We start from the raw sequence: 22,448 nt of genomic DNA, 5'->3' as shown, positions 1-22,448 counted from the left end.
TGGGCTTTTCTGGTTAGCTTGCCATGTAGCAGTCGAGTCCAAGCCTCAGCTGGCCACTTTAACTGCCTTGCCAGTTTTTCAAAAGACACAAAAAATGCTTCCATGTCTCCTTCATTGAATTTTGGGATCAATTGAGAAAGTTTTAAAAATTCTGTACCCAGTCCTGAATTACACTCCTCCATATTGGCCATGCTTTCACTAGGGTTACTCTGTCACCCCCTAGTTAACTCAAGCCACCTCAGCTCTCTTTCTTCACATTCCTTCTGAAAGATTCTTTATTTCTCACTCTCCTCTCTTGCTTTCTCTCTCTCCTCTTTCTATTTTTCTTCACATTCCTTCTGGAAGTCTCTTTCATTCTCTCTCTCCTGTCTCTCTTTCTCTTTCCCTGTCTTCTAATTCAAATTTCCTCTGTTCCAATAGTATCTTTGCTAGCAATACCCTGTCGGGGTCTACTTCTAACCCTGTTTCTGCTTCTTCAGATTCAAAGGAAAAATGGTTGGCCACTAGTCTTCGGAGTTCAGACTTCCTAGCCTTGGCATGGACAGTGATCCCACACTGCTGAGCCATTTTACTCAACTCCTACATAGACAATGCTTTTAACTTATCCCAGGTTACTTCACCCTGGCTTGAGGAGCTATTGGCTTCAGTCACAGACGTGTTAGTATTCAAGCACACACAACCACAAAAAAACTTGCATTAAAATCTTTTTTATTTTTGATTGGGATCAATTTGGCTTCCCACTTCCAATTGCCTCATTTGTCTGTGGGTCAAATCCAGGACGACAGTCCCCAAATTTCTGGTCTGACCAGATGAGAAAGGGGTCTCGCGGTTCCCTCTCAGCCTTTGCCTGGTTTCACCGTAACAGGGTTTAATTTTAAAAACACTGTTTTTAGCTCCCTCTCAGTGAATCTTTGTTCACTGCTTTCCAATTGTAAGGCAACAAAATCAATCAGACAGACTTTCTTAGATTTGAACAAGAAAGGTGGAAGTTTATTAACCTTAAATTCTAATCCAGTTAACGACTACAAATATGCGACGCGACCATGCTAGCATGCATTTGCGATAAACACACACGCAGATAGAGACAGAAAAAGTAGAAAGAATAAAAGAGAAAAGTTTGAGGCAATAATTACAGTCCATTGAGTTCAATGTGCCTTTGGTTGCCAGCAAGTCTTGCTGTTCATTGGGGCCCAGTGTATGCTTTAACTTGTTTCGATGTCAGAGTCTTTTCTCTCTTGAGATTTAAGTGACTTCAGTGGGTCTGGAAGTTTGTGAGAAAATGAGAGAGAGCCAGCCAGGAGAGAGGCTCTCTTGTTCCAGGTTCAGTTGCAATCTGCAGTCTGTCTTCAAACTGTCCTGTGAGCACAATTCAAAACTCCAAGTTGGCCAGTAGGTTAGCCATGTGACCACCCCTTTATTTGGGAACAACCGCTCCTGCGGCTCGTGGATTTCAAAGCTTTGTTTGTGGGGGTGGGGATGGTGGGGGGGGTGGCTGATGTAGTGCTGTCTCTTACACCGACAAGATATGGATCACCATTGCCCAGACCAATCTCTGTTAATTGAATCAGTGAACAGTTTTGTCTCTCCAAGTGCTGTCTCTTAGTATGCAAATGTTTTCCAGCCAAATGTCTGGTGATCTCTTTAAACAAGTCATTTCTTCACCCCAGCAGCAGTTTAAAATTAATGTTCATATGACTTAATTAATATGCCTCATTCTTGGCAGGTGGGGGTCTTCATGACACTCATCTGCATGCTGGCCCTTGAGGACATCATCCAAAAGCACAATGATAGTTTTCACATGTATGCTGACTAAGCTATTCCCCCACATCAACATCCTGGGGGGTCATCATTGACCAGAAACTGAACTGGACCAGCCACATAAATGTTGTGGCTACAAGAGCAGGTCAGAGGCTGGGAATTCTGTGGCAAGTAACTCACCTCCTATCTCCCCAGTGCCTGTCTGCCATCTACAAGGCACAAGTGTGATGGAATACTCTCCACTTGCCTGAATGGGTGCAGCTCCAACAACACTCAAGAATCTCGACACCATCCAGGACTAAGTAGCCTTCTTGATCAGCACCCCATTCACCACCTTCAACATTAACTCCCTTCACCAATGATGCACAGTGGTAGCAGTGTGTACCATTTACAAGATGCACTGCAGCAACTCACCAAGACTCCTTCGACAGCACCTTCCAAACCTGCAAACTCTATCACCTAGAAGGACAAGGGCAGCAAATGCATAGGAAGACCACCACCTGCAAGTTACCCTCCAGGCCACATACCATCCTGACTTGGAACTATATTGCCATTCCTTCACTGTCGCTGGGTCAAAAATCTGGAACTCGCTTCCTAACAGCACATTTGATGTACCTACACCTCAAGGACTGCAGCAGTTCAAGGAGGCAGCTCACTGCCTTTTTAAGGGCAATTCGGGATGGGCAATAAATACTGGGCTAGTGCCCACATCCCACGAAAGAATGAAAAAAACACCAGCTCTATCCCACCAACACTTTTCTCGACTCCTCCACTGTTGCAAAATTATCAGACTGTTTATCTGACATCCAGTATTGGATGAGAAGAAATTTACGCCAATTAAATATTGGGAAGACTGAAGCCATTGTTTTCGGTCCCCTTTCCAAACTCCGTTATATAGCTACTGACTCCATCCCTCTCCCTGGCAACAGTCTGCGATTAAGCCAGTCTGTTCGCAACCTTGGAGTCACATTTTCCGCTGATATGAGCTTCCGATTTCATATGCCATCACAAGACCACATATTTCCACCTCTGTAACATCGCTCGACTTCACCCCTGACTCAGCTCATCTGCTGAAATGCTCATTTGTGCCTTTGTTACCTCTAGACTCAGCCATTCCAATGCACTCCAGGCTGGTATCCCACAATATACTCTCCACAAACATGAGGTCATCCAAAACTCTGTTGTCCATGGCTTAACTAGCAACAAGGCCTGTTTGCACAGTCACCCTTGTGTTCACTGACCTACATTGGCGCCTGGTCAATGTCTTAATTTTAAAGTTCTTATCCTTGTTTTCAAATCCCTCCATGGCCTTGCCCCTCCCTATCTCTGTAATCTCCTCTTAGATATCTGCACTCGTCTAATTCTGGCCTCTTGTGCATCCCTGATTTTAATCACTGCACCATTGGTGACCATGCTTTCAGTTAACTGGGCCCCAAGCTCTGGAATTCCCTCCATACACCTCTTTACCTCTCTACCTCACTTTCCTCCTTTAAGACACTCCTTAAAACCTACCTCTTTGACCAAGCTTTTGGTCATCTGACCTAATATCTCCTTATGTGGCTTGGTGTCATATTTTGTTTTTGGACCTGTAAAGTACCTTGTGACATTTTATTACATTAAAGGCACTTTAACAAATATAAGTTGATGTTGATTTGGATAAGCTGCAAGGTTGCTTAACATTGCTGTACTCACTGTAGCAAAGATACTCTGCAGGTAGCTCACCTACCTTTCACTACTCCACTTTCCTCAGAGATGTGTTCAGAATATCCCCATGTGTTACTTACTATTTTAGAGAATCAGGACCCAAAATCTAAAATTTCTTTGTGCACTCACCTTATCCATAGAATGGGTAACAATCAGAAGCCTCACCCCAGCCAATTTAATCTATCAAGTACCTATCATTACATCAGCAACTGACCAAGTGGTCATTATGTGAAACCCTGACTTGTCTTGCATGGAAGATCAATCACAGTGGTATGCACTGAATGGCTAACATGCTGTACTACAGAATGCCAGAATACAGGCCCATGCTTGTAACTCTCTACGTGGTCCGACATCAATGTTGACCATTTTTTAATTTGTTGGGAGACATCAAGCATCGGCCAGATGTTTCCTCACAGAGAGGAAGGATTGTCATCAATTTTTTGAGGGATAGTATTATGGAAGTGCTTCCATTACTTAATGTTTTTTGAGGACTTGTGTTTTAGAATTGTGGAGATGGATTCATTTGAGACTGAAGGGATTCCATGGATGTGTTTTTTAAAGGGTCACTGGAAGGACTCTGTTTAAAAACATTTACTGGATGTCACATATCTTCAGCTAAGTAAACAGCAGCTGCCTTCTGACTATGGGAATCATTTACAAGAGAAATGATATGTCAAGATTTATGGTGCTCAAGAGTGGGTTTCATTTTTGAATACTATTTGGGGTCAGTTGAATTTGTAGCCTGCTGAAAGAAACACCCCGCTCATCTTTTCTCCACTTCTCTGAGAAACTCTGCAAAAACAGCCAGTGTATGATAGGTGTGATGCCTGATACTGCATTTCTCCTGAGAAGCTTTTGGAAGACATTCTCTCGACATCTCCCAAATGAACTGCTTCTGAAAAGATCCCAGTGATTCGTCTACTTGTACTTGGATGCCAGACTGTATGCCATCTGGAACATAAAATATCTTACCCTTTTTCTTCAATAATTAACAAGTACTTTGGCCAAAGCATCTTTATTTTTCCTGTGTGTGTGTGTGTGTGTGTGTGTGTTGGGTATTTAGAAGGGAATATATATATTTACTGTCATATTTTAAACTGTGTGTTAAAGCTTTGCATCTTTATTGATTAAATCTTGTTTTATAATAAATTAATACTTTTGTTTATTAAAGAAATCTTGTGGATTTTATTCTGAAACTAAAATAGAGAGAGTATATAATTGGCTGCATCGGTAACTGGGTACACATTTAAATATATTTTGTGACCTGTGGAGACCTAGAGAAAGATAGTGCACTCCTCCCGCCTCAATCATAACACAGTCATTCTATGTTACACCTAGCAGCCAATTATTGAGCAGCGTAACAGGGTCAGCTGCCTGCTGACTTAGCTGAAAATGGCATAAAGCATAGGGAAATCACAGGAAGAGAAGGGGAGAAAGTAAGTTGTACAACAGAAAACATCCCAATGAGAAGTAACTTTCCAGTGTCACAAACACGTGCTATGCCGAATGATGATTTCTTTAATCCATCGGCTGGAAACCTGAATTTTTTTTTAAAAGGTGACTGCTAGCAGCTAAAATGGCCACCGAAATTTGCACCAAAATCCATTGCATTCCACTGAATTGAGAGGGAGTCGGGATGTCTGGCCAGTCCCCTCCAGAACAATGACGTGAGAAGTTTGGAGTGCCTCACCTGACCAGTCGCCATTAACAAGACATTAAAGGCAATCTTGGGACATTAAACAATGGGATCCTGATGGAGAGAAGGGAAGTCCTAGACATGAACTAATTAAGTAGCAGGAGGAGGTATATATTGAGCCATCATGTGACAGGTCCACCATCTGTGTGTTTTAAGCTGACATTTTTCTCTCTGCAGCAGACAAGCAATGATCAGAAGAGATCCAAGTGGGGTCCCCCTCTCTCTCTCTCTCCCCCCAGTCCACCTGGCAAGTTTCTAACCTTGCCTGCTGGCTGTGACCGCCTAAGTCTATTGTTACTGCAAACAGAGATCCCTTGAAGGAAGCCATCTGCATTGCTGTTCTCCCAGAAAACCGTGAATCTGCTGACCGCCACTACAAGGTGGAAGTTTCAGGACCACTGAGTTCACCTGGAGGACAACCAAGTCATCAAACTCCACAGACTGTATAGCCCTTTTTAATTGCTCCAGACTCTAATCCATCCAATCTATCCTTCCCCACTCTGTAACCTATTTGTGTGTGCATGTAACCCTCGATTGTGTGTGTATGTGAAAGTTGGAGTGTAGTTTATTATTTTACTTAGATCAGTTTAGGTACAATAAAGCTAATCTCTTTGTTAAACTTAAGTAAACCTGTCCAATTGGTTCTTTTATGATCATAGCACATAAATAGTGAGGCACTCACTGAATGGCAAGTACGTTCACTTTCAAAAAGAAAACCATGTTGCAGTCAAACAAGGAGAAGGAAAAGAGGGGAGCCCTTCAAGCCCTCTTGACCTAATTGTAACACCAGTTCTAACATTAACCATGCACTCAGTGAAAATTTGCTTCATGGGCGGCACAGTGGCGCAGTGGTTAGCACCGCAGCCTCACAGCTCCAGGGACCCGGGTTCAATTCTGGGTACTGCCTGTGTGGAATTGCAAGTTCTCCCTGTGTCTGTGTGGGTTTCCTCCGGGTGCTCTGGTTTCCTCCCACATGCCAAAGACTTGCAAGTGACAGGTAAATTGGCTGTTATAAATTGCCCCTAGTGTAGGTAGGTGGTAGGGCATATGGGATTACTGTAGGGTTAGTGTAAATGGGTGGTTGTTGGTCGGCACAGACTCGGTGGGCCGAAGGGCCTGTTTCAGTGCTGTATCTCTAAATAATAAAAAAAAATAGCTTGTTTTTAATAAGTACAAGAGAAAATGGCACTCCAATAACTTCATCCATAAATTGCTTACGCATCTGCGGCAGAGAATTGAGGCTATTTTCTTCTGACTGTGTAAAGTATTATTCAAATCTTCATTTCTTGGCACTGTTGCTAAACTGAAGTTTCAGAATTTAAAAGAATTAATAGATCAAAGTTCAATTTCAGTTGCTGGAGTTAATTATCTTTGATACACAGTAACCTGCCCTTCAGGTCATTCTGTGGACTACTGCTGATTTTTATCAGGACACTGCAGATGAAAACCTTCTTACACTGTGCTAAGCTCACCTGTCCTTTTCCTTCAAACAATAAAATGTCCATAAACGATTCTGACATTACCAGCTCTCAGTTATCTTGTTCAGAATATGGGTTAAATTTCAGCCACTTTAATACAACCTTTTTAAGATAACCGGTTGCAGATTTTCCTGTCTTTTCAAGATGTTGAAAGGAACTGTGTGTACCTTCTGCCTCCTCAACAAAATCTATTCTGGGCATTATTATTTTCCGTGACCAAATAATTTAGATGTCACTTTCACTTAGTGTAAAGTATTATTCAAATCTTCATTTCTTCGCACTGTTGCCCTACAGCAAAGATTTTAAGGTTAAACGGAAACGCTGAATTTTGAAGGGAGAAAGATCATAGGATGGTTTCTTTCCAATGCTGAGTTCACAGAGGACCTTTCCAACCACAGGGGCAAGCTTGAAACCATGGCCTGAAAAATAAAAAATGATTCATAATAAAGGAGTTGAAAGTTCCTACTTCTGATTCAAAATTTAGGTAATGAATATATTCCAATAATTTACTAGCAACTGTCTCACAAGAATTACCCCCATTACATGCAATAAATATCAAATCAATGTTTCCATGGTGCTCTTGTTCATTTCACTGAACTATTAAACTCAATGAAGCTGCCATTCTAGAGAGAGTAAATGGTGGAAATTATCCTCAGAGCTGCTTGCTGTCCTCCAATTCAAATACACCCACCCAGGATTCCTGCTCCTTCTGTCCCTGCAACAGAAAGCCAGAAATCTTACTCGTTTGGATCTGTTCTGAGCAGAGTCCAACTCTTCAGCAGAGCAGAAAAGCCACAGAGGCTTCCCCACTCAGACCTGAGTTAAAATTGCAGATTGGACCCAAGGATTGTCATCCGACCCTGATCTGTATTTTGAAAGGAGCTGCTACTGGCTTTGGGCAGGTAATTGTGGCTATTTTACAAAAAGACATGCACAAATTTGGGACATCAAGTGCTTTACAGCCAATGATGTACCTTTGAAGTGTTATAATGTATGAAACGTGGCAATCAATTTACACCTTGCAAGCTCCCACAAACAGCAATGAAATAAAAGACGATTATCTGTGTGGGTATTGGTTGAGGGATAAATATTGACCAAGGCATTGAAAGAATCCCCATTCTCTTCTTTGAATAATGCCATGGAGTCTTTAATGTTTACCTGAAAGAGCAGAAGGGGGCCTCGGTTTAAAGTCTTACCCAAAAGACAGCGCCTCCATACAGTGTCGCACTCCCTATGTACTGCATGGAGATGGCAGTCACAATTTTTAAACTCAGGTCCTGGAGTGGGACTTGAACCTACAATCTTCTGACTTAGAGGCAAGACTGCGAACAACTGAGCCAAGACTGAAACCTACTATGCCCCATTTTAGCTGAACATCTGCCTGTTTTTCACCAGGCAGATAGGGTGAAAATCACCCTGTGTGAATTGACCTGAACTTGGACATACTTGGGGAAAATTTGAAGATCTTTAATTTAGGTTCAGAACCGCTTCAGAACTCAACTCTGTTCTTCACGCTAAAATATACTGCCAGCACTAAATGAATTTAAAAAGTATCAAATTAGCCAACCTTAACAAGTTGGAATAAAGATGTACTTCATGGTGCCGGAAAATGACAAAAGATTGGTGTGTAATTGGTTTGGCATGTAATATGTTTGGTGTGTAATACATTTGGCAGGCAGTGAGTCATAGATTGTAACAGTGAAGTTTGAGCATCAGTCGAGGTCTCAAATCAGATTACTATCTTAGGCTGTAGTTACATTGTGGTACAGATCAGAGACTATTATGTAGACAGTGCAATTTGCAGCCAGCATGACTCCATTCTATTCTCATTACAAATCGCACTCTGGCTGCCAGGAGAGAGCTGTGCATACATATACCCACACTTACACTAAATGCTGTGCTTCATTTCAATAAATGTTTTAAGTTTCGACAGCATAGGCAAAACATTTAAACAAAGGACTCTGCTTCAGTTTCTAAAATGCCTGGAAGGACCAACAAGGAACATTTTGTTAAACCCACCAAAATACCGCCAAGGAGCTACACTCCAGTGTTGTTAAAGACATATGGTATCAGACTGTCCTCCTAAATGATTCTCAAACCACTAATGTGTAGATACACAGCAGCATTCTAGCTGCAGCTTTTCAACTTACTAATAGCTATTTGGTATAACTTATATAAATAATAATGTCTTTTTTAAAATTCTTCTGAGCTGGTCTCAGCTAGTAGGCAATGAGGGCTGTGAAGGATAAATTCAGTTCTTCTGCTTCTGTTTTGGTTGTGTCGGTATCACAGACTAACATCTGTATTCTGCCAACAGGGGCAGGCTGAAGAGGCAGGTCCTCAAGTCCACCTTTGAGTTCCTACTCATGAACATTTTCCAGGGTGAGTACAAAGTGTGTGGATGTAGATGGAATTAAACTTGTTTCCACCATCTCCAATCAAATAGCTGCACATTCACTATCTGGGTTCAACCATGAAAAGAGCCTATTTAGAGGTGTCCACAGTCCATAGAACTGCCTTCTAGAACAGGTCAGAGGAAAGAAATATAGACCCACATATTCTGGCTAATGGGAGAAGAATAATTTAATCTCTTACCATAGATCAGCTACAAATTGTATTATTTGTATTCTAATGTCTTCCTCAAAAGCTTTTACTTTAAGGCCTCAGCCCATCTCATAAAACCTAAGCTTCAACTGGAAAATTTTATCTTTGAAAAGTTGCAGATGTCCAACCCTAGCTCTACAGTCTGAGCATGTGCAGGCTGAAGAAGTTTCCAGCATGCATGAGTAGGCTTTGAGTTGAACGAGATGGGAGTGACCTCATGATTAGTCAGTTTCTCTGTTTTCTCCAGAAGACTTTCAAAGATACCGGGGATTGAATTATCAAAGATTAATGTCAGGTAGGTTTGATTTAAAATATTAACAACTAGACATGTTCAGTTACCTGAGACCTCTGACTTAACAGACTTGTAAATACCAGAAGTGGTGGTTTATTTGTTTTCCTTTCTGTCAACAAAGATTGTTTATGAAGAATGGATTTCTTTTTCCATTGAAAGGTTGAAAATTCAGTTAAAATACTTCCTCTTTTGAACAATTTTTGTCAGCTAATGGAGTTTGAATGTTTGAGCATGTTATGAACTTTTTATAAAAGCAAAATACTGCAGATGCTGGAAATCTGAAATAAAAACAAGAAATGCTGGAAATACTCAGCAGGTCTGGCAGCATCTGTGCAGAGAGAAGCAAAGTTAACATTTCAGGTCAGAGACCCTTCAGAACTGACAAATATTAGAAATGTAAAAGGCTTTAAGCAAGTAAAGCAGGGGTTGGCCATGAGATAACAAAAGAGAAGGTGTTGATAGGACAGGGTCACAGAGGATAACCGACCAGAATGTCATGGAACAAAGGCGAACGGTATGTTAATGGTGTGATGAAAGACAAAGCATTAGTACAGACAGGGTGTGAATGACTGTAAAGCACAGAGCACTCCAAGCGCAAACATAAAAAAACACATTAAAAAAAAACAGTGGGTAAGCTCAGTGGAAACAAACTAAACAAACTGGAAAAACCTAAAATAAAATAACCAAATAAAAAAGAGAAAAGAAAAAAAGAAAAAATAACTAAACATAAAAAGGGGGGAGGGGGGGGCGGCCCGTCATGCTCTGAAATTATTGAACTCAATGTTCAGTCCAGCAGGCTGTAGTGTGCCTAATAGGTAAATGAGATGCTGTTCCTCGAGCTTGCCTTGATGTTCACTGGAACACTGCATCAATCCCAGGACAGAGATGTGAGCATGAGAGCAGGGGGGTGTGTTGAAATGGCCAGCAACTGGAAGCTTGGGGTCATGCTTATGGACTGAGCAGAAGTGTTCCGCAAAGCGGTCACCCAATCTGCGTTTGGTCTCCCCAATGTAGAGGAGACCACATTGTGAGCAGCGAATACAGTATACTAAATTGAAAGAAGTACAAGTAAATCGCTGCTTCACCTGAAAGGAGTGTTTGGGGCCTTGGATAGTGAGGAGAGAGGAGGTAAATGGGCAGGTATTACACCTCCTGCGATTGCAGGGGAAGGCACCGTGGGAAGGGGACGAGGTGGTGGGGGTAATGGAGGAGTGGACCAGGGTGTCGCGGAGAGAATGATCCCTTTGGAATGCTGACAGGGGAAGGGAGGGGAAGATGTGTTTGGTAGTGGCATCACACTGGATGTGGCGGAAGTGGTGGAAGATGATCCTTTGGATGTGGAGGCTGCCGAGGTGGAAAGTGAGGACAAGGGGAACCCTGTCGCGGTTCTGGGAGGGAGGGGAAGGGGTGAGGGTAGAGGTGTAGGAAATGGGCTGGACACGGTTGAGGGCCCTGTCAACCACAGTGGGGGAATCCTCAGTTGAGGAAAAAGGAAGACATATCAGAAGCACTGTCGTGGAAGGTAGAATCATCAGAGCAGATGCGTCGGAGACAGAGAAACTGGGAGAATGGAATGGCGTCCTTACAGGAGGCAGGGTGTGAAGAAGTGTTGTTGAGGTAGCTGTGGGAGTTAGTGGGCTTATAATGAATATTCGTAGACAGCCTATCCCCAGAGATGGAGACAGAGAAGTCGAGGAAGGGAAGGGAAGTGTCAGAGATGGACCATGTGAAGGTGAAAGAAAGGTGAAAATTAGAAGCAAAGTTAATAAAGTTTTCTAGTTCCAGGCGGGAGCAGGAAACGGCACCGATACATTCATCAACATACCGAAAAAAGAGTTAGGGGAGGGGGCCTGAGTAGGACTGGAACAAGGAATGTTCGACATATCCCACAAAAAGACAGGCATAACTAGGACCCATGCGAGTACCCATAGCAACACCTTTTACTTGGAGGAAGTGAGTGGAGTTGAAGGAGCAGTTGTTCAATGTGAGAACAGGTTCAGCCAGGCGGAGGAGGGTGGTGGTGGATGGGGACTGGTTGGGCCTCTGTTCAAGGAAGAAGCGGAGAGCCCTCAAACCGTCCTGGTGGGGGACAAAGGTGTAAAGAGATTGGACGTCCATAGTGAAGAGGAGGCGGTTAGGGCAAGGAAACTGGAAATTGTCAAAATGACGTAGGGCGTCAGAAGAGTCACGGATGTAGGTGGGAAGAGACTGGAACAGGGGAGAAAAGATAGAGTCAAGATAGGAAGAAATAAGTTCTTTGGGGCAGGAACAGGCTGAAACAATGGGTCTGCTGGGACAGTCCTGTTTGTGGATTTTGGGAAAAGGTAGAAGCGGGCTGTCCGGGGTTGCGGGACTATGAGGTTGGAAGCTGTAGACGGAAGATCTTCAGAGGAGATGAGATCAGTGACAGTTCTGTGGACAGTAGCTTGATGTTCGGTGGTGGGGTCATGGTCCGGGGAGGTAGGAAGAAGTGTCTGAGAGTTGACACTGAGCCTCTGCAAGGTAGAGGTTGGTACGCCAGACAACAACAGCACCACCCTTGTCTGCAGGTTTGATGACAATGTCGGGTTTAGACCTTTGAGAACAGAGTGCGGCAAGTTCAGAGGGGCGCAGGTTAGAGTGAGTGAGAGGGGCAGAGAAATTGAGATGACCGATGTCTCACCGATAGTTTTCAATAAAAAGATTAAGAGCAGGTAAGAGGCCAAAGGGAGGGGTCCAGGTAGAGGGAGAATGCTGGAGGCGGGTGAATGGGTCCGCTGGTCGGGGGGAGGACTCCTGGTCAAAGAAGTGAGCCCGGAGCGTAGGCGATGGAAGAAGAGCTCAACGTCATGCCGAGCGCGAAATTCACTGAAGGGTGGGGGGGGTGGCATAAGGGGATAAAACTGAAGTTATTTTATTTCAGTTTGTTTCCACTGTGCTTACCCACAGTAACCATGTACTAATTGCTTGAAGGTAGAAGATATAAAACAGCGAATAAAGATGAGGAATGAAGTGAAAGTTAGGTGTCTGATGTTGCAAAAAGGGTGATCAGTGAATTTGTGATGGGAATTGGAGCTTGATGATCTGAAATGGGGCTAAGGTTCTCCTCATACCTCCTCTTTCACAAGGATGCTAGACGTGGCCCTTCTAGATTCCAGCAGCCCCAAATTCTGCCAGCCTTTGCCTTTCCAAAGCTCCCAAAAAAACCCTCCAATCCAGTTGGATTCCACAGGGCTCTTCCAACCTACCCGCTACCAGATCCCATGACTCTCTGCTCAGTCCTTACAAATCCCAAGATCATATTTTATGTGCTTCCTGATCTGTGACTCTCTTCCACCCTCCCACAGGATTTCTTTCCCAGTGATTACAAATCCCGGGACCTGTTGGAATATTTCTATTCCTTTATTATAATGTCCCAAGAAACAAGAAAGCCCTTTCCTGGTTTTCCCAGATCTTGGGATCCTTTCCAAGTAATGCTAGTCTGAGACCCCACTGTATTAACACCAGACCTTGGGCTATCCCCAATGCTGATAAATCGGTACCCCTGATAATGTTACTTGCCATAACACCCTTACTATTATAAAATCTCTAACTTGCTGTGAGAAACACCATGATGGATTTGCCGTATTTACAAATATTACATGTTTTGAGATAAAGTAGAAAATCTGTTAAACTGGACAAAAATACAACAAGAGCAAGTATATAATTCAACACAGTGATATCTTGCCAAAGCTACTAATATAGCATCAATAGCAAAGACCAATGCAACTTGTTAGGGTCTTACAATAATATAACAATTCAAAATGCTCTTTAATAAAACTAATATTTATAACTTAATTTTGCACTGAATGCGGTTGAGTCAATGCAATGTAAAGAGGAGGGTAATGGAGGATAGAAGACCTCAAGGTATGTAAACAATCAAAAAGGATATGGAATATTGACCTTTATCTCAAGGGACTGGAATACAAAGGGATGGAAGTTATACTTCAGTTGGAGGGAAGCACTCAGACTCCATCTGGAATACAGTTTTGGCCACCACACCTCAGGAAGGACATATTGGCCTTGGGTGGGTGCAGTGCAGATTTACTAGAGTGATACTGGGGCTTAGAAGGTTTAATTCTGAGGACAGGTTGCATAAACTTGACTTGTATTCCCTTGAGTATAGAAGATTGAGGAGATAAAGTTTTGTTATGGACATAGGGATAGGAGTCCCCATGAACCTGTTCCATCATTCAATGAGATCATGGCTGATCTGTATTATAACTCCATCCACCTGCCATGGCTCCATATCCTTAAATACCCTTAGCTAGCAAAGATCTATTGGTCTCAGGTTTAAAATTATTAATTGAGCTAGCGTCTACTGCTTTTTGTGGGAGAGTTTTTTCACACTTCTACCACCCTCAGTTTGAAGAAGTGTTTCCTAATTTCTCTTCTGAAGGGCTTGGCCCTGATTTTAAGATTATGGCCTGAATTTCGGGCCCCAGCAAGGTCTGGAATGGAGGTGGACAGTGCCCAAAAATACTGGCACCGGCCGACGTGCTGGTTTCCCGCCCTGTTCCGGGTGCTGTCCATTTTGGCCAAAGTGACTTTGGGGCTAACAGGGCTACCCATCCCCATGAGGTGGGCAGCCAATTAGACTCTTTAAGATTAAGGTTTTGCAGTCAGCCTCCAGTTTACCGATGCGACAGGCAGCTGTTTTACTGCCTGGAGGTGGGCATCCAGCAGCTATGGGTAAATTGAGTTGAGGTGCAGATCAGCCATGATCTAATTGAATCAGGCTTGAGGGGCTAAAGGGATGCACTTGGCTCTATGTAACATTGCATTATCAGTATTTTACTATTTCAAGCTTTTATCTGCAGTTCAGTATCTGGAAATAAAAGATACACAATGTATTGTAAGGGGATATTATACTGGTGACTATCACTTCTGAGAAAGTACCTTTGAGTTACTGGACTATCAGTGAATAATGAATGTCTCCCCATTTCTCATATGCTAGAAGTACATGTAAATTATTTCTTGCTCCGAGCATTGTAGGGCTGCACTAAAAGGATCTTTGTTTTGACTCCATCTCTTCTTGCACTCCCCTTCCTGAGTCTCTATTTCTCCCCTGAGCCTCCATTCTCCAGCCCCCATCTCGTTTCTCCCCCTGACTTAAGAGACCCCCACCAAATGCTGGCACCACTCCCCAAGTGCAATTAAGAAGGAAAAAGAAAATTACTAGGTAAGACTGTGCAAATGTTAACTGGTGGTCACTCACACCAAGTTTCAAGGTCACTTCTAAAACATCCACCACTCCTCTCACACCACAAAACATGGATCACTCATACAGAAATTTGTTTTGGCCTCTTTTTGGGTGCAGTGTCTACAGTGCGCTGCAGGCATATGCCAAGTCTTGATAGAAATTGGGCTTTGGCCTTCTTTAGTATATTTGTGGTGATCTGCTGACCATGTTGGGTGTGCAGAGGCAGCTCGCCGGCTTAATGAGGGCTAATTTGGGCCAGTTTCCTCACCACGAACGACCTCAGGTATGTCTGGGAGCATGGGTGGGGGTTACAGCAAGTGCACAGGAACAGGGAGAAGCACTCCTGTGCCCCACGGTTCCACAACAAGAAGATAGTTACCTTTTAGGTAGCAGTCTCCAGCTGTCCCTTTAAGGCCCACTGGTTAGGCACTAAAGAAGCCAAAAGTGAACAGAGCATGCTCTGATCAGTTATAACGAATTTCTGGGAGAAATCCTGAAACAGGCATTAGCCCCTAATTAACATATATAAAGGGTCTTTTGGCTGTTTAAGGCAGCAGCCAGGGATACCTGAATTTTGCCCTACTCAATACGGTGGAAGATGATTTCCAGGCACCCTTGGGGCACAGGTGACAGCACCAGGGAATTGCTGGTTTTTACTTCTGTTTTGCACTCCTGACCATTGCCCCATTTCCTACCCCTGCTGTACTCTGTGAGGAAAGGCCATTCTAATATTACACCCAACTTCCTCTTTGAAGTATGTTAACAAACATCAAGGTCTCAAACTAATGTATTCAAGAAACACCATCCTGGACAGACATGTCAACTAAATCAAATTGTATTCTCACAATTTGTGTGGTCTATGGATTTAACCCCTTCTGAGTTTAACTGAATAGCAAAATGTTTTTATAAAGAATCCAGAATTCATCCTAGTCAAAAATCCTGAAACGTGATGCACACATCTCAGGTTAGATTGACCTGTGCCAGAAAAATACAATGCCAGCATGCATGTATAAAGTGCACTATGTCACTCTGCACATGGATTTCCTGGTATGTGGCAGCAATGATGTTTCTATTCATTCCTAAGTGTTGTTGGAAAGGAGGCATGAGGCCTTCGAAATGGTTAATGACCTTTGAGTACCGTGTAGTCCAGTAACGTAAATACTCTTACTGGGTAATGACTGTCAAAGCTGCAGTATACAAACCACAATCACAGTGGTTATTACACATGCTTGTCAGTGTCGGTGAAACTGCTTTACAATTATACAGACCTATTTTACCGACCTTCCAAAAATCAATGTTTTTTTATTCGTTCACGGGATGTAGGCATCATTGGCTAGCCCAGCATTTATTGCCCATCCCTAATTGCCCTTGAGAAGGTAAACCCACTGCCATGGTTGATTTTTAGGTTTGAGAGGAACCAATGTAAAAAATTTCCAGATTTAATACCCCAAGTCCACGTGAACCTTACACTCAAGTTAAAATGTAAATCCTCCGTCCTAAACATCATGCAGTGATATCTGATGACAGGAGATTAAGGTAATGTAAATTTAGTTTCAAAACAAAGATCTGCTCTGCTCTGTACCAATGCCTGGAAATCAGTTGAGAAAGTTAAGATAGCAACAGTAGTACAGGTTGAAATGCCATGTACAGGTCATATTCCAAATTATACTGCTAATGTCTCATTGGAATACAATTTATAGCTGCTCCTTTAAATGCCTATAAAATTTGTCAAAGCAATGGTCACAATTTCTCTAACAGTCATTTGTTATTTCCCAATGCTGTGCAATTTATAAATCATTTAGACAGTTTGCTGGTCAGCACAGAAGGAAAATATATTGTTATATACAGTAGTTGTACTGGTCTCAACTGGCGCAGTTCTGATTGGCATAAGGAAATAGCCTGGAAGGGAAATCTTCAATGTAAAATAGATTTTACATTCACAATGCTTTTACCTTTATTTAAATTATAAATTGGCTGCAGATTGGATTTGTAGCTTGGGGGCTTATTCAGTATTTGGCCTGTCACAACAACATGGATGTTACTAAATTAGAACTGAGCTACAGGAACAACCAATAAATTACACGGCTGTGATCAATTACTTCAAGCTGGTTTGCTGATAAAAAGGACGGTTTGTGTAACATTAAGGAAAGAAGGAGACAAACTGTGAACTAGTTTGGTTAAATCCTGGTTATCTTCAATAAATAATCACCACTCTGAACTACATACTTAATGCATGAACACATGGCTTCCATACGGAACATTGGGAGTGAGAGAAATCAGGCTGGCCTGTCACAATAATTTCCATGCAGCAACAGGAAAGAGTTCCTGGCACTTCAGGAAAGCCTGAGCACCATCAGGCCAGTATCCGGGTGCTTTTTCACCAATATCACTGGCACAACACTAATAACAAGGGTTTTGACTGATCCTTGTGTCCCATGAATGTCTGGCCTCAAAGCATTTGAGCTCGAGTGCTGACATACAACTCACACAAGAGCCTCATTAAGATATGAGAATTTATTTGAGGGTGTTGCATATGCCTTTACTTTGATTTTGTGGGACACTATGACCCAGAATGAATGAGAAATTGTGGCCACTGAAGTGTAAACATTAGCTGCCTTCTCTTCAACCCCACCATCCCTGCTCTACATTTCCAAAGGCTGATAACTATTTTGAAATGTTTTGAACCACTATAAGTTTAACACCATTTTTGCTCCTGTGTGCAGTCACTGATTTAAAAGACATTGCATCTGTTTTATCCCACCGAGTTAGGTGAGCTCCCTATGCAAGACATGATTCTCACACAGCTCTGAGTTTTTCTTTGCATGAATAGATTTTACAAAATCTGCAAAAAGACCCTTTAAAAAATGTGCCCTGGAACCAGAATATCTATCCTCTAAAATGTTATTTACATCAACATTTAAAAAGGTAAGTTTTTGTAGGTATTGGATACCTAAATGTTGATGACATTGATCTTTTCAATTTAGTAAAGTGAAAGTCTTACCAAAGAGAACATATTTTTGGAAGAGATGTACCCAGTTCAGTATTGCAACTGCACCAACCTGAGAATCCAGCTCCAATGATGATGTTGTTGTGCTCTGGATGATGATCCAGAATGAAATCCTGATCCGGGGTAACCTATTGAATAAAGAAGTGGGGATCATTGTGTGAAATGCCAGGCTTTTGGTGCCATTTCTCCAGTAAGACCAACCTTACCTAAAAAGCTTGCTGATAAAAACGATTTAAAGGAGCTGATTTTAATGAAGAGCAGCAGGATCAGTGCAGTTGATGGTCGAGGCAAATGGAAAATTATTCAGCCCTCTCCGGTGTGAGGCCTAGCAGATTTTACCTCCAGGCATTGCAGTCAGGGGAGGGATGCCCAAAGTCTCCTTGTGGGGTCTGGAGGAACATTCCTGTTTTTCCTGGCCCACAAAGAAACTAAATAAAATTATGATACATGAATATTTCTGGGCATTTTCTGATTCCAGTTCCTCTTCCCAACAGGTTAGGACAGCCAGAGAAAAAATAATGGCTTCCCCACGTGGGTCTTAAGTTAAGATTGCAGTCAGACCATCATAATGTCTTTGGAACCCAACCTGCAAATTTAAAGCAGGACCCTGTTGCCTGTTGGCACGAGTCTTTCTTGCCTGCTAAAAGGAGCAGGTTAATATTGGGACCCATGGGAAGGCAGCAGGATCAGAGGGGACAAGTCGCACAGAGTACTTTAATTGCTCACCTGGCCAGTTTCCAGCAGGTGGTTGGAGGTGGGCTGGGAAGCTGGTTAAAGTTCTTCTACCCTCCTCCCTTTCATACATTCCAAAGTGCACATTTTTTAGCCTCCAGATAAATAATAAGTTTCAAAATGACTTTTTAAAATGTTTTGCAACAAGTTACAGTTCTATTGTTTGAGGGTTTTGTGACATGGTTGAATTCATTTATACACACAAATCAGGTTATTTATAAGCTGTGAATAGGGGCTGACTCAGAAATATGGAACATAAAGACTTTCAGGAAAAGAAATTGTCAGCAATTTCAGTTTCCAAACTAAATGAGCACACGGATATCAACTTCCCTTTCTAAGAAAAGTGGACCCTTAACACAGTTGAAAAGACAGTGATTTCTCTGACTAAATTATCACTACTGTTTGCCTTGAAAATGTGTCTATTTGGCACAAAAATATAGCCTCATGAAGCAAAACATTACCCTCGAAACATTGAGAGTCCACGTGGGTTACAATTCCCCCTCTCAACTATAAATTAAACCAGTAACCAAATGCCACTGTACAGCATTATTATTCACATGGGCACTATCTAATGCTTTTCCTGTTGCTGAAGTTGAATCAATATTTCAGTATATTATAATATATAGCTTCTGACAGTTGGTGCTGGTAAAAGTGAAGTGGGGCATTGAATTACCTTGAGGAAAAATTATTCAATTTTGCTATGTGGCAACTACAATATTGTATTGTGAATAATGAGGAGTAACTGATTTAATCAAATGAATGAAGTAATGTCAGAAACCATGACAATGAAGCGTGAGTCGATTTTAAATAACTTCTGAACCCCAAGGTTAAATTCTAGCCCTTTACTCACCTCCTTCCATCTGTTACTTATTATAATATATGAAATAGTCTCCATAAACTGAAAATAATAAGGACAATTAACAGTAATCATGCTTAAGTTGTATTGACTAAAGGATGTGAGAACCCAATAAGATAATATTTCATCTGAATCACATGAAACATGCGAGAGATTTTCTTACAGTCCTGCAGGAAATATATTCAAGGGAATTAAAAGACTAGCATATATAATATTGTATTTTTAATAACAGACCAGGTAGTTAGTTATGCTACCAAAGAATTAAACAGTATATATTCAGAATTCTTTAGCATATTTAGAGAATACTGTAAATAGAAAATATGCTTTGAGCTAATAGATAAAATAATTGTTATTTTGAAAATTCAATATTAAAAGTGAAGAGAATGTTCTTTTTGCAGGAGCAATAAGATAGGATATACATGCAGATCTTGAAGGTCCAAACATTTCATGTGCTAATTTTATTCAAAGCTAGAATTCAAACTCCTTTGATGAAAGCTTCAACCCAGCTGAAAACACCGGGAGCTGGTTTTACAGAGGGTGATTCTAAAGAGACATTAATATTTATAAAGGGATTATTCTTTCTTTTACAACTGAAAGAAATAGATCCTCAGAAATCAAAGGGCAACAGATTTCCAGTATAGTTTTTAAAGCCTTTCTAGTTATTTGAAGGGAAAGAGAATGATACTTCACTGTATACATGCAGTATTCAACAATAGCAGGCTTTGGGTCCAAACCAGGAAACTCTTTAGACAAATAGTTGCTCAGTAGGTTTACATCCTGGGAAGGCTGTTGAAATAGGATATCACGTTCATCTGGGTCAACATCGCTGCCACTGTGATAGCAGACCTAAAGGGGGAATTTTTCATGCAAGATTATATGAATTTTTTTCAAATTGTTATAGAACATATTCTATACACACACATACCTAAAAATGTCTTTATTTCCCCTTTCAAACCAAGTCACAATTTTTGCCTCATTATGAATTGATTTCTGCTGTGCAGTCACATGTACTATAAATTAGGTTGTAGCTACTCCAACCCATTTCCCTTTGGGCCTTTAAAACTGGCAGAAGGAGGAGACATTTATCCTGTGAGCACTGGCAATGCAGAATAAAAGTGTGGTGTTTTTATTCTCTGTGTCATCCACTGTAGTGTCCTGATTACGCCTTACAGTAGACTGCAAGAGCACAGTTATATATCCAAAAAATCACATGCATTTGTGCAATTGTGGTTAGGGAAAAAAAAGATCTAATTATTTTACCCCCTATTCACACAAAAACTGATGGGAGAAACAATTCATATTGGGCTCTTGTAGAACTAATATCATACTGCAGTCTTTTTGACTGGCAGCTGCACATTGAGCCAACCCACCTGTCAGTTTTCACTGAGGTGAGACATCTCATAAAAGCCTTTCATTCATCAATCACTATCACCGTGGAAGATCCAGCTCATTACCATGGTAGTACAAAACTACCAAAGTTTTAGTTTTCGTCATTTCTTGCTTGGGTGTGACATTTCTTTTCAATGGTATATTTACAGGGAATAGATTGCCCTCCCCACTGGAAGAGGACTGTTTTGTAATGACATAAAACATTGAAATCTCTTCTCATGAATAGAGATGGTTATTGCAATTAATCCCAGCATCAAGGCCAAGTGCTCATCGAGTCAATTTTAGATTGCCACAGCAAAATGTGATCTATTCAAGCCTAAAGCTAGCTTCAGTCCACAGACAAGAGACTGTAGGGCTGGGATTTTCATTCGACGGTCAGGGTGAGAATGGTGGAGGGTGTGCTTTGAAAATAACGCTCCCCGGATGGCATGTCAGTGTCCCGATGCCTCCAGGATGCACTGGTATTTTCAAAGTGAGGCTGAGGATGGGGTTCCTGTGGAGCCAGCAACCTGCTCACCTCCAATTAACGGCCTGTTACGCCAATGTGTTTTGTTGAATGATTTTCTGTAATTCTGGAGATCTTTTTTTAAAGATATAAGACATTTAAAAAAGAAAAGCTTAGGATGGTCACCTAGGTCAACTAGGTTGCCTAGTTGCAACACTGTATCCTATACTGCAATGCTTGTGAGGCGGGAGAAGAAATGTCTGCATTTCACTGCAAGAACCAAGACCCAGGAATTTTAAAGGAACTACCTGTTCTCTCAGTAAGCAGAGAAATACTGCTAACTGCTATATTTGAATGATTGAGTGACTGTCATGTGACAGGCCCCACCCCATCTCTGGTTTTTAAATTGTTTTTTTCTCTGCAGCAGAGGAGAAGCAACTGGACTCTGACATGAGCAGACCCTAAGTGGGGTTCCCTCTCTCTTCCCCCATTCCAGCTTGATAGCTTTCAAATCCTGCTTATTGACTGACCATCCCTTGCAAACTCAGGCTACAATCAGAAACCCCATTGGAAGAAATCATCCGCATTGTTGTCTCCAAGAACCCAACCGAACCAGTCATCTACCTCTTCAAACTAAAAGCCTCAGGACCACCAAATTCAACTAGAAGCCAGCCAAATCACCAAACTTCACAGACTGTATACCTTTATATGAACTCTAAGTCGACCAATCTATTTTTCCCCACTCTGTAACCTATTTGTATGTGTGTAAACCTCTAGTATGTGTGTGTGAGTGAAAGTTGGCGCGTTGTTGATTATTTTATTAGTTGAGTTTAGGTACAAGTAAGTAATCAAACACTTACTGAATTGGCCAGGACATCTGCTTTAAGAAATAATTACACCTATTGTGGTCTCACAAGGAGAGGGAAAAGAGGGAAGCCCTTCAATCCCTCCTTACCTGACCATTACAAGTCTGTTAATCTCCTTCAGGAGCTTGTTAATGGGCCGAGGAAGGCCAGAAGGTGCTTTTCAATTTTCAAATCGCCAAACCCAAACAATCTGGTGCATGTTAGTGCATAGCTGACTGGTTCAATGTGGGGTGCAATTAAGTAATTTTTTTTGAGGTAAACATTTTGCCACTAGGAGTTTTGTGTGAAATCGGGCGCAGTGCCTTTTACTTGGCCTGCAAGATGAGGGGATTGGAGAGGGAATTTTTGGGCGTCTCTATATGTGCTTTTGTAGTACACCAATGTCACATCTCAGGCTGAA

At 41.8% G+C, this 22,448-nt stretch overlaps 1 protein-coding gene across 1 annotated transcript in view; it reads right to left on the bottom strand.

Moving 5' to 3' along the window:
- Nucleotides 1-4,494: 4,494 nt before the first annotated feature.
- The window catches only part of pipox (pipecolic acid oxidase), a 76,158-nt gene continuing 58,204 nt past the window's right edge, over nucleotides 4,495-22,448 (bottom strand). The window contains exons 6-8 of the mRNA XM_068010408.1: nucleotides 20,039-20,194; nucleotides 17,813-17,888; nucleotides 4,495-7,055 (exon numbers count right to left, since the gene is read on the bottom strand). Coding sequence (XP_067866509.1) covers nucleotides 6,925-7,055; nucleotides 17,813-17,888; nucleotides 20,039-20,194 — 363 coding nt within the window. The 3' untranslated portion in view covers nucleotides 4,495-6,924. The remainder of the gene's footprint in view (nucleotides 7,056-17,812; nucleotides 17,889-20,038; nucleotides 20,195-22,448) is intronic.

The sequence above is a fragment of the Heterodontus francisci genome, chromosome 30 (genome assembly GCF_036365525.1).
Source record: "Heterodontus francisci isolate sHetFra1 chromosome 30, sHetFra1.hap1, whole genome shotgun sequence".
NCBI classification, from domain to species: domain Eukaryota; kingdom Metazoa; phylum Chordata; class Chondrichthyes; order Heterodontiformes; family Heterodontidae; genus Heterodontus; species Heterodontus francisci.
The sequence above is the reverse complement of the archived record's forward strand: the minus strand, read 5'-3'. Positions and strand labels throughout refer to the sequence as shown.